General features: G+C 39.1%; 1 protein-coding gene across 2 annotated transcripts in view; it reads right to left on the bottom strand.

Moving 5' to 3' along the window:
* Window positions 1-10,632, bottom strand: part of LOC128703632 (tumor protein p63-regulated gene 1-like protein) — a 34,580-nt gene that overhangs the window by 15,628 nt on the left and 8,320 nt on the right. Inside the window, exons 5-7 of one of the 2 annotated variants that reach the window (XM_053798367.2) lie at window positions 7,538-7,714; window positions 2,073-2,206; window positions 332-544 (exon numbers count right to left, since the gene is read on the bottom strand). In XM_053798367.2, the coding sequence (XP_053654342.1) occupies window positions 336-544; window positions 2,073-2,206; window positions 7,538-7,714 (520 nt within the window). In that variant the 3' untranslated portion in view covers window positions 332-335. The remainder of the gene's footprint in view (window positions 1-331; window positions 545-2,072; window positions 2,207-7,537; window positions 7,715-10,632) is intronic. The other variant, XM_053798366.2, reaches the window with a different exon arrangement.

Below are 10,632 nucleotides of genomic sequence, written 5' to 3'. Positions count from 1 at the left end.
AATGAACAGCAGTTAAAAATAAAAGGTTTGAATGAGTAAACACTGTCGTCTCTACTGTGTTGTTCAGCAGGATTTGGTGTGCGCAATTATGCAAGCAAATTCACATGTAGAGTTGAGTATTTCTTTGCTATGCAAGTTATCTGAAGACTTCAGAATGCTTGTATAACAAAACATCATTTGGCAAATAGTGTCTTTAGCTATACAGTATATTACTGCTCGGTGGCTCCTACGAACAACATCTAGGCGACTTGGCATCTCGTTATCTTTGTAACAAATACAAAATTAAAGTAATTTTTGTCCCACTTCAACTACATGTCTACAAATGCTCAACCTTTTCAAAAGCTCACTTTCCCCCGAAGCTTGAAGAAGCCAAGTTCTGTAGCATTGTGAAGTAGAGATGCAATTCCTACATAATTTTCAATAATGATAGGACTCTGGCTGACACTGCAAGTTGCGGCTGTATCAGGCCTGTCTTGAAAATTCTCTATCGCTAATTTTAGTTCTTTCGCGAGGCTCTTGGCATCATAGGTGCTGTTTTCACAACCTAAAATCAAAAAAGAATGTCTTTAGCTACAACAGCATATCATACTGACATTCTTAGTCATACATTTCTCAATACAGTAGATAAAAATACTTAATACTGAATTATGTTTTGAAGAATGAAAAACTACTTTCTGTGTAGTTTTTGAAAAACTACAAGGAATACAACCTATCTACTTTACCTCCTAAATCATAAATTTTAGGATCTTCCTACCACTTTCCAACTCAGCTGGCCCTTTTTACACTCCATTTTCTAATAATTGCTCATTTTCTATGTGGTTGCTGCATGACCCCAAAACAAGAGCCATTTGCAACAACCCCAGTTGAAAAGCCAACATAAAGACATGGCAATTGTTGTGCTTCATCAAACCTTGAAAAACAGCCATTTTTCAGTCTTTAAAATGTACTGTGTATGGCTCTGATAAACCACTAGGAATCCTACTAACACCACTCAAATCACAGTTGAGACAGCTGTAACCTGAAGGCAGAAAACTCAAAGTGAAATTTTAGTACTGGCCATAAATTATTCTTAGGTGTAAGTTTTCACCTATATCCAATATGGGCCTATAGGTATATTGAAGAAAGACAATGCACAGAGGGAGTTGAAAGGTGAGAGAATGAAGGGCAGAAGAGATAGCTGAATGATCCAAGCAGGTTCACTCTGATGGATGACCTAAGGGAAGTGTTAGCTCTGTCAGTACTGTACTATGTTATTTGGGATTCTTGAGCATTTTTTTTTTTTTGGAGTATCTCCCAACATAATTTTCCTGATCCATGTGCGGGGTTGAATCTAGGTTAAGTGGTTAACTCAGTGTAACTTATTTACTATGTTAAGTACTTATTTATTATGTTAAGTAGTACTTTACATTTATTTCTCAGTGTTTTCTGTAAAACTATAGTTACTATCTATAAAATGTATTTTTTGTTAATATTTTTGAGTGTCTGGAATGGTTTAATTGGATTTACATTATTTCTTATGGGAAATATTGCTTTAGATCTTGTCGAATTTGGTTTTTGTCAGACTCTCTGGAAAGAATTAAAAATGAAAACCGAGGTTCCACTGCATTAGTGTAGCTGGAAAATTTGATAATCTAGAAAAACCTTATTTAGAAGAATTTTGAATTAAAAAATAAGGCTAAACTGTACTGTATTCAATTTTCAATATCAAGCTCTTACCTTTGGGAAACTAATTTTATTTATAAACCTGGCCAAAAAACATTTCACATTAAATGCAAGAAAAATTTATTCTCAATTAATGTAGTGTTCAAGCCAGTAGTAGTAAACAGTGGCAAAAAGCTTTGTAACAGTACAGTATAATTATACTGGCTGATGCTAAAACAAACAGAAATTAAAATAAATTAAGATTCGAGGCTTAATTTCTAGAACTTTTTATTGTTTAAACTATGATAAGACATGTTATGAAAAAATGGTAGACAAAGCAATAATTGCAATTACAGTATATTTAAATTTACATACAAATAATTTTTTCTACAACATAAGTGAAGAAAGTGAGAGATACCAAAGTGTTTTACCTGTGTACCAATAAAGAGGATGGGAGGTAAATGTTGTGTAAGGTATATCTCTACTCCAAGGGTTCCATTTCTGAGCAAATGATATCTGGTGGCCATTGTTCCACGTCACACGGAATCCTTGCATGTTGCGTGCCCTGGAAACAAAAAGCACAAATTTAGTAGGCTGACCCAAAAAATATGGAAACACATTCACCATCATTCATTCAATCGCTGACTTGCCAGAAGCTTGCTGACACTTTAGCTTTCTTTCTTCTTCACCGGTGGCCCGGACGGTGGCCCGGTGGCCTGGTGGCTAAAGCTCCCGCTTCACACACGGAGGGCCCGGGTTCGATTCCCGGCGGGTGGAAACATTTCGACACGTTTCCTTACACCTGTTGTCCTGTTCACCTAGCAGCAAATAGGTACCTGGGTGTTAGTCGACTGGTGTGGGTCGCATCCTGGGGGACAAGATTAAGGACCCCAATGGAAATAAGTTAGACAGTCCTCGATGACGCACTGACTTTCTTGGGTTATCCTGGGTGGCTAACCCTCCGGGGTTAAAAATCCGAACGAAATCTTATCTTATCTTATCTCTTCTTTCAACAAACTGGCCATATCCCACCAAGGCAGGGTGACCCAAAAAGAAAAACAAAAGCTCCTCTTTTTAACTTTAGAAATGTATACAAGAGAAGGGGTTACCAGCCCCTTGCTCCCGGCATTTTAGTCGCCTCTTATGACATGGAGATAAGAGGAAACAAACAACAAGAACTAGTAAGAAAATAGAAGAAAACCCAGAGGGGTGTGTATATATATGCTTGTACACGCATGTGTAGTGTGACCTAAGTGTAAGTAGAAGTAGCAAGACGTACCTTAAATCTTGCATGTTTTTCTTTTCTTTCTTTCAACACACCAGCCGTATCCCACTGAGGCGGGGTGGCCCAAAAGGAAAAGCTAAAGTTTCTCCTTTTACATTTAGTAATACATACATGAGAAGGGGTTATTAGCCCCTTGCTCCCAGCATTTTAGTTGCCTCTTACAACACGCGTGACTTACGGAGGAAGAATTCTGTTCCACTTCTCCATGGAGATAAGAGGAAATAAACAAGAACAAGAACTAGAAAGAAAATAGAAGAAAACCCAGAGGGGTGTGTATATATATGCTTGTATATGTATGTGTAGTGTGACCTAAGTTTAAGTAGAATTAGCAAGACGTACCTGAAATCTTGCATGTTTCTTCTTTCAACACACCGGCCGTATCCCACCGAGGCGGGGTGGCCCAAAAGGGAAAACGAAAGTTTCTCCTTTTACATTTAGTAATATATACAGGAGAAGGGGTTACTAGCACCTTGCTCCTGGCATTTTAGTCGCCTCTTATAACACGCATGGCTTACGGAGGAAGAATTCTGATCCACTTCCCCATGGAGATAAGAGGAAATAGACAAGAACAAGAACTAGAAAGAAAATAGAAGAAAACCCAGAGGGGTATGTATATATAAATGCTTGTACATGTATGTGTAGTGTGACCTAAGTGTAAGTAGAAGTAGCAAGACGTACCTGAAATCTTGCATGTTTATGAAACAGAAAAAAGGACACCAGTAATCCTACCATCATGTAAAACAATTACAGGCTTTCGTTTTACACTCACTTGGCAGGACAGTAGTGCCTCCCTGGGTGGTTGCTGTCTACCAACCTATTACCTAGGACTGTAGCTTTATATAATTAAAAATATTGAATGCGTAGCAGGATTCGAGTTCTGGAAATGTGGAGAACAGTGCCTGCACTCTGAAAGATAACTATGGGCATTGCCATTTGGAAGGCTATTTGAACTGTAACAACCATCCATTTCTATCAAGACAGCTACTGAATAAGTGATGGTGAATGTGTTTCTTTTGTTGGGTCACCCCTTCTTGGTGGGAAACAACCAATGTGGTGAAAAAAATGAATGTACATATTACACAGAGTTGTTACCTTGACATGGTAGAATGATTTCTGGGTCTGTTTGGAATTTTGGCAAATGCACTACCTGTTATAAAAGGATGATCATTTGTCCAACTAGTATAAAAAAATTCTTACGTATGATGGACTTCAGGCATAGACTGTGAAAGATATGGCACATTTTAAAAAAAAAATTATAGAAAACAGCTGCAGATTTCCAGAAGAATTAGAGATATATGCCATCTTATGAACTATGAAAAATACTGAAACAACAGACATCCTAGGTAAGACATAACACTCCTGAATGCCTGTGCAGAATGGTGCAAGAAGTTTTAGTGTTCTTGTCCATGAAGAGGTGATAGTGAGCATAAAAGAAATGGTCTAAATGTTTATTTTTATTTATTTTATTAACACATCGGCCGTTTCCCGCCAAAGAAAAGAAAAACTTTCACCATCATTCACTCCATCACTGACTTGCCAGAGGCACACTTACACTACAGTTATAAAATGGCAACATTAACACCCCTCCTTCAGAGTGCAGGCACTGTACTTCCTATCTCCAGGACTCAAGTCCGGCCTGCCGGTTTCCTTGAATCCCCTTCATAAATATTACCCTGCTCACACTGCAACAGCACGTCAAGTCCTAAAAACCATTTGTCTCCATTCACTCCTATCTAACATGCTCACACATGTTTGCTGGAAGTCCAAAATACTCGCACACAAAACCTCCTTTACCCCCTCCCTCCAACCTTTCCTAGGCCGACCTCTACCCCGCCTTCCCTCCACTACAAATTTATACACTCTCAAAGTCATTCTATTTTGTTCCACCCTCTCTACATGTCCAAACCACCTCAACAACCCCTCCTCAACCCTTTGGATAATAGTTTTCGTAATCCTGTACCTCCTCCTAATTTCCAAACTACGAATTCTCTGCATTATATTCACACCACACACTGCCCTCAGACACGATATCTCCACTGCCTCCAGCCTTCTCCTTGTTGCAACATTCACCACCCATGCTTCACACCCATACAAGAGCATTGGTATAACTATACTCTCATACATTCTCCTCTTTGCTTCCGTGAACAAAGTTATTTGTCTCCACACACTCCTCAGTGCACCACTTGACCTTTTTCCCCTTGTCAATTCTATGATTCACCTCATCTTTCATAGATCCATCTGCTGAAACATCCACTCTAAAATATCTGAATACATTCACCTCCTAAATACTCTCTCTCCCTCCAACCTGATATCCAATCTTTCGTTACCTAATTTTTTTATCCTCATCACCTTATTCTTTCCTATATTCACTTTCAATTTTCTTCTTTTACATACCCTACTAAACTCATCCACCAACCTCTGTAACTTCGTCTAAATGTGTGATCACCTATTTTTGTTGTTTTAACATGCTGGCCATCTCCCACCAAGGAAAGTGACCAGAAAAAAGAAACACTTTCATCATCATCATTCACACTATTACTGTCTTGCCAGAGGCATGCAGATACAACAGTTTATATGTCACTCTAAACAGTAAATATCCCAAACCCCTCCTTCAGCGTGCAAGCACTCTGTGATTACCAATTTATTGATATAGGAGCAGAGCTACACTCTCGGTTCCTACAGCAATTAGTCCATTGTAAAGCTTTCTAAAGTTTTCAGTGGCTGTAGCTGTGGCACTTATTTCCATTTCTAGCAGCGCATTCTATTGATTTATGAATATATGAAGAAATTCTTTTTAGTGTCACTTCGGCAGCCCTTTCTTAGTTCATAGTTATGGCTTCTTCTTGTGCCAGTTGATGGGACTTGGAAGTTTGAAGTGATGAAAGATTAATGTTCTAGAAAGGTGTTCAGATCAATATATGCAAGTTTGAAAGTATATACTAGCAACAGAATTTCACACTCATAATAGTAGTAATTCTAGGTAGTAGGTTGGTAGACAGCAACTGCCCAGGGAGGTACTACTGTCCTTCCAAGTGAGTGTAAAACGAAAGCCTGTAATTGTTTTACATGATGGTAGGATTGCTGGTGTCCTTTTTTCTGTCTCATAAACATGCAAGATTTCAGGTACGTCTTGCTACTTCTACTTACACTTAGGTCACACTACACATACATGTACAAGCATATATATACACACCCCTCTGGGATTTCTTCTATTTTCTTTCTAGTTCTTATTCTTGTTTATTTCCTCTTATCTCCATGGGGAAGTGGAACAGAATTCTTCCTCCATAAGCCATGCGTGTTGTAAGAGGCAACTGAAATGCCAGGAGCAAGGGGCTAGTAACCTCTTCTCCTGTATATATTACTAAATGTAAAAGGAGAAACTTTTGTTTTTCCTTTTGGGCCACCCCGCCTCGGTGGGATACGGCCGGTGTGTTGAAAGAAAGAAACATGCAAGATTTTAGGTACGTCTTGCTACTTCTACTTACACTTAGGTCACACTACACATACATGTACAAGCATATATATATATATACACACACCCCTCTGGGTTTTCTTCTATTTTCTTTCTGGTTCTTGTTCTTGTTTATTTCCTCTTATCTCCATGGGGAAGTGGAACAGAATTCTTCCTCCGTAAGCCATGCATGTTGTAAGAGGCGATTAAAATGCTGGGAGCAAGTGGCTAGTAACCCCTTCTCCTGTATAAATTACTAAATTTGAAAAGAGAAACTTTTGTTTTTCTCTTTGGGCCACCCTACCTCGGTGGGATACGGCCGGTTTGTTGAAAGAAGAAAGAATAGTAGTAATATGAGGGAAAAGCGTGGAAATCCAACTAACTTCCCAGCTGATAGTTCATTCCCAGCTGATAGTACATTCAACACTCTTAATGCTGATGGTATAGTGGTTATCATGCTGCCCTCACTCCTGTGAGGCTGACAGCCCATATCGTGTTTGATTCCTCCCTCTACATACATTTTGATAAATGAAACACTTTTGCAACATTTGGGTTTCTCATTTATCAACTTGGTTTTCTAAACCACATACGTTTTAGCATGTTCTGTTACATTTGTACATTCATGAAATCTTAGTGTGTGCTTCCAATAAAAAATGTAACTATATAAATAAATAAAGACGGGAGATAAAGAACTAAATTCTTTAAAACTTAGTCCTGTAGCTCAGTTGGTAACGCACTTAGCTCACACACTGAGGTTCGTGGTTCACTCCCCAGTACGGATGGAAAGACTGGGGTATGTTTCCTTAAGACACCTGCTGTCCCTGTTCACATAGCAGTAAGTAGGTACCTGGGAGTTAGCTGACTGGTGTGGGTTGTATGCTGGAGACAAAATTAACCTAAATGCCTGAAATACTCTTCATAACCAGGGGCTTTCTATATAGTACCTGCACTCTACAGGAGGGGTTTGGGATATTTGCTACTTGGAGGGATATCAGAAATGTCGTATCTGTGTGCATCTAGCAAGACAGTCGTAGTGTGAATGATTCTGAAAGTGTTTCTTTTTCAGGTTACCCTGCCTCGGTGGGAGAAGGCCAGAATGTAAAAAACAAAATTATCTTCTCATCGCCTAACCATATTATAAAGTATAAAAAAGTTCTTGCCTTGGTTCAAAGCTGACAGTCGATAATGAGAATTGCTTCTCTGGTGCTGATTCTTTTAGTGGAGAACCAGGAGTTCCAGTTGCTCGTGAACTAAGTGTGGCTATGGTACTCTGTAAGCGACTCAACAGACAACTGCGGATGACTGTCACCACACCCCCAGCAATGCCATTTATCCGGCTGTAAGAAGAGCATGAGTTACAGCATTATCTTTTACAAGGATTGTAAAGAACATGTACAATCTGATACTAAATAAAATTAGTAGCTCTTCATGTTTACTCTCAACCCTTTCACCAAATTCATGAAAATATGAAGAATACTTTTGATGTACAGTTAACCCTCTTATAATGAAACAGAACAGAGTGAAATTTTGTTTCAATGTAAACGAAAAAGAGCAGCCAAAATTTCATAGTGCTAAAAAAATTTGGATATTACATGCCATAAATCATGACAGAACCATCATAGCGACAAGTTATGCATGAAATCTGAATACACTATGCACCATGGAATTTGTAGATACATGTGAAGATTTTATTGGATGATCTATCTGCATCAACCATAAATGTTGGCTGGGCTCACTTATGACCTATGGTAAATAACTTTTCTGTTTGTTTCTCAGTCAAGATTTGGGTTCAGGAAACTGTGGCTCCAGCAAGGACTGTGTAATGTGTGGGCATTGAAGATATCCATGAAGACATGAACAGCTGGAAGAGGATAATGAAGAACTAAATGTAGATGAATTGCTGGAGGAGTTCAATTCCCAAGAAGAGAGAGAAGCAGATTATAAAGGATAAAGAAGAATCTGGAGATAAAAAGTTAACAGTGCAACACTTATGTAAGCAATTTTAAGTTACTCGTACAGTTGCAGACTATTTCACTGAAAAGATCCTCATACTCCAGAAGAATTGCTCTGAGGGGTCTGGAGGTGATGATGCCTTATCATAAGCTACAGGATAAAACAGACCAGAGATACATTATGGAATATTTGAGTACTCCAGGATAACCATTAACTACTGACAACCCTGCAACCACTTCAACACAAGAACCACAATCACTCTTTTAACCAAGTACAGTTAAACCTCGGTTTTCGTATGCTCTAGTTTTTGTACGATTTGGTTTTTGACGACTTTTTTCATCAAAATTTTGTCCCAGTTTTCGTACAGTTGAAAATGGTCTGTACCAAACTTGTCCGCCTGCCTGCATGGCTCAGCCACTCATTTCCCAGTAACGAGCACCCACACAAAGCATCCCATGCGTTCATGACTCAGTCTGCCTTTGTTTCTCGTTGAGTGAGCATCACCCAATGCATTCATCCGAAACATTTCATAATAATCCATTGTTTTTTGTGCTTGGTTATTGAGGGCGACTGCTAAATAAGCCACCATGGAGCCAAAGAAAGTTCCGAGTGCTAGCCACATGTGTGCAAAGTGAAATGAGTCGCAGAGTTTTGTGGAGAAATATCACCCTAACAAAGCTGTTGCAAGCCATGTCTGCAACATGTCAGTGACAATGCCTTATCCCATTTTAGGCAAATCTCAAAGAAACGCCAGAAACAGACCTCTCTTGATGGATTTTTTGTGCAACAGTGGTCCAATGACTCCCAAGCTGATCCTAGTGCCAGTAAAAGACAAAGAATGAAAGTAACCCCAGATAGGGCCTTGATACCTGAATTTCTTATAGACGGGGATTCTCCTTCCAAACAATAACCTCTCCTCCTCCCTCTCCTCTCTTTGCCGTCTTCCATACACCAACAAGTCTTCAATAACGGTAAAAGTGATGTTAAATGTTCATTTATCCATTGCATTAGTCATTCATATTTATTTCTCATCATCTTTTAGGAGTGAAGAAGAGCAGAATGTAAGTGTGGGGGAGGTACGTGAGGCATTACGTAAAATGAAAGGGGGTAAAGCAGCTGGAACTGATGGGATCATGACAGAAATGTTAAAAGCAGGGGGGGATATAGTGTTGGAGTGGTTGGTACTTTTGTTTAATAAATGTATGAAAGAGGGGAAGGTACCTAGAGATTGGCGGAGAGCATGTATAGTCCCTTTATATAAAGGGAAAGGGGACAAAAGAGACTAAAAATTATAGAGGAATAAGCTTACTGAGTATACCAGGAAAAGTGTACGGTAGGGTTATAATTGAAAGAATTAGAGGTAAGACAGAATGTAGGATTGCGGATGAGCAAGGAGGTTTCAGAGTGGGTAGGGGATGTGTAGATCAAGTGTTTACATTGAAGCATATATGTGAACAGTATTTAGATAAAGGTAGGGAAGTTTTTATTGCATTTATGGATTTAGAAAAGGCATATGATAGAGTGGATAGAGGAGCAATGTGGCAGATGTTGCAAGTATATGGAATAGGTGGTAAGTTATTAAATGCTGTAAAGAGTTTTTATGAGGATAGTGAGGCTCAGGTTAGGGTGTGTAGAAGAGAGGGAGACTACTTCCCGGTAAAAGTAGGTCTTAGACAGGAATGTGTAATGTCACCATGGTTGTTTAATATATTTATAGATGGGGTTGTAAAGGAAGTAAATGCTAGGGTGTTCGGGAGAGGGGTGGGATTAAATTTTGGGGAATCAAATTCAAAATGGGAATTGACACAGTTACTTTTTGCTGATGATACTGTGCTTATGGGAGATTCTAAAGAAAAATTGCAAAGGTTAGTGGATGAGTTTGGGAATGTGTGTAAAGGTAGAAAGTTGAAAGTGAACATAGAAAAGAGTAAGGTGATGAGGGTGTCAAATGATTTAGATAAAGAAAAATTGGATATCAAATTGGGGAGGAGGAGTATGGAAGAAGTGAGTGTTTTCAGATACTTGGGAGTTGACGTGTCGGCAGATGGATTTATGAAGGATGAGGTTAATCATAGAATTGATGAGGGAAAAAAGGTGAGTGGTGCGTTGAGGTATATGTGGAGTCAAAAAACGTTATCTATGGAGGCAAAGAAGGGAATGTATGAAAGTATAGTAGTACCAACACTCTTATATGGGTGTGAAGCTTGGGTGGTAAATGCAGCAGCGAGGAGACGGTTGGAGGCAGTGGAGATGTCCTGTTTAAGGGCAATGTGTGGTGTAAATATTATGCAGAAAATTCGGA

Source organism: Cherax quadricarinatus, chromosome 76 (genome assembly GCF_038502225.1).
Source record: "Cherax quadricarinatus isolate ZL_2023a chromosome 76, ASM3850222v1, whole genome shotgun sequence".
In the NCBI taxonomy this organism is placed as follows: Eukaryota; Metazoa; Arthropoda; class Malacostraca; order Decapoda; family Parastacidae; genus Cherax; species Cherax quadricarinatus.
This window is presented reverse-complemented; position numbering and strand designations above follow the sequence as displayed.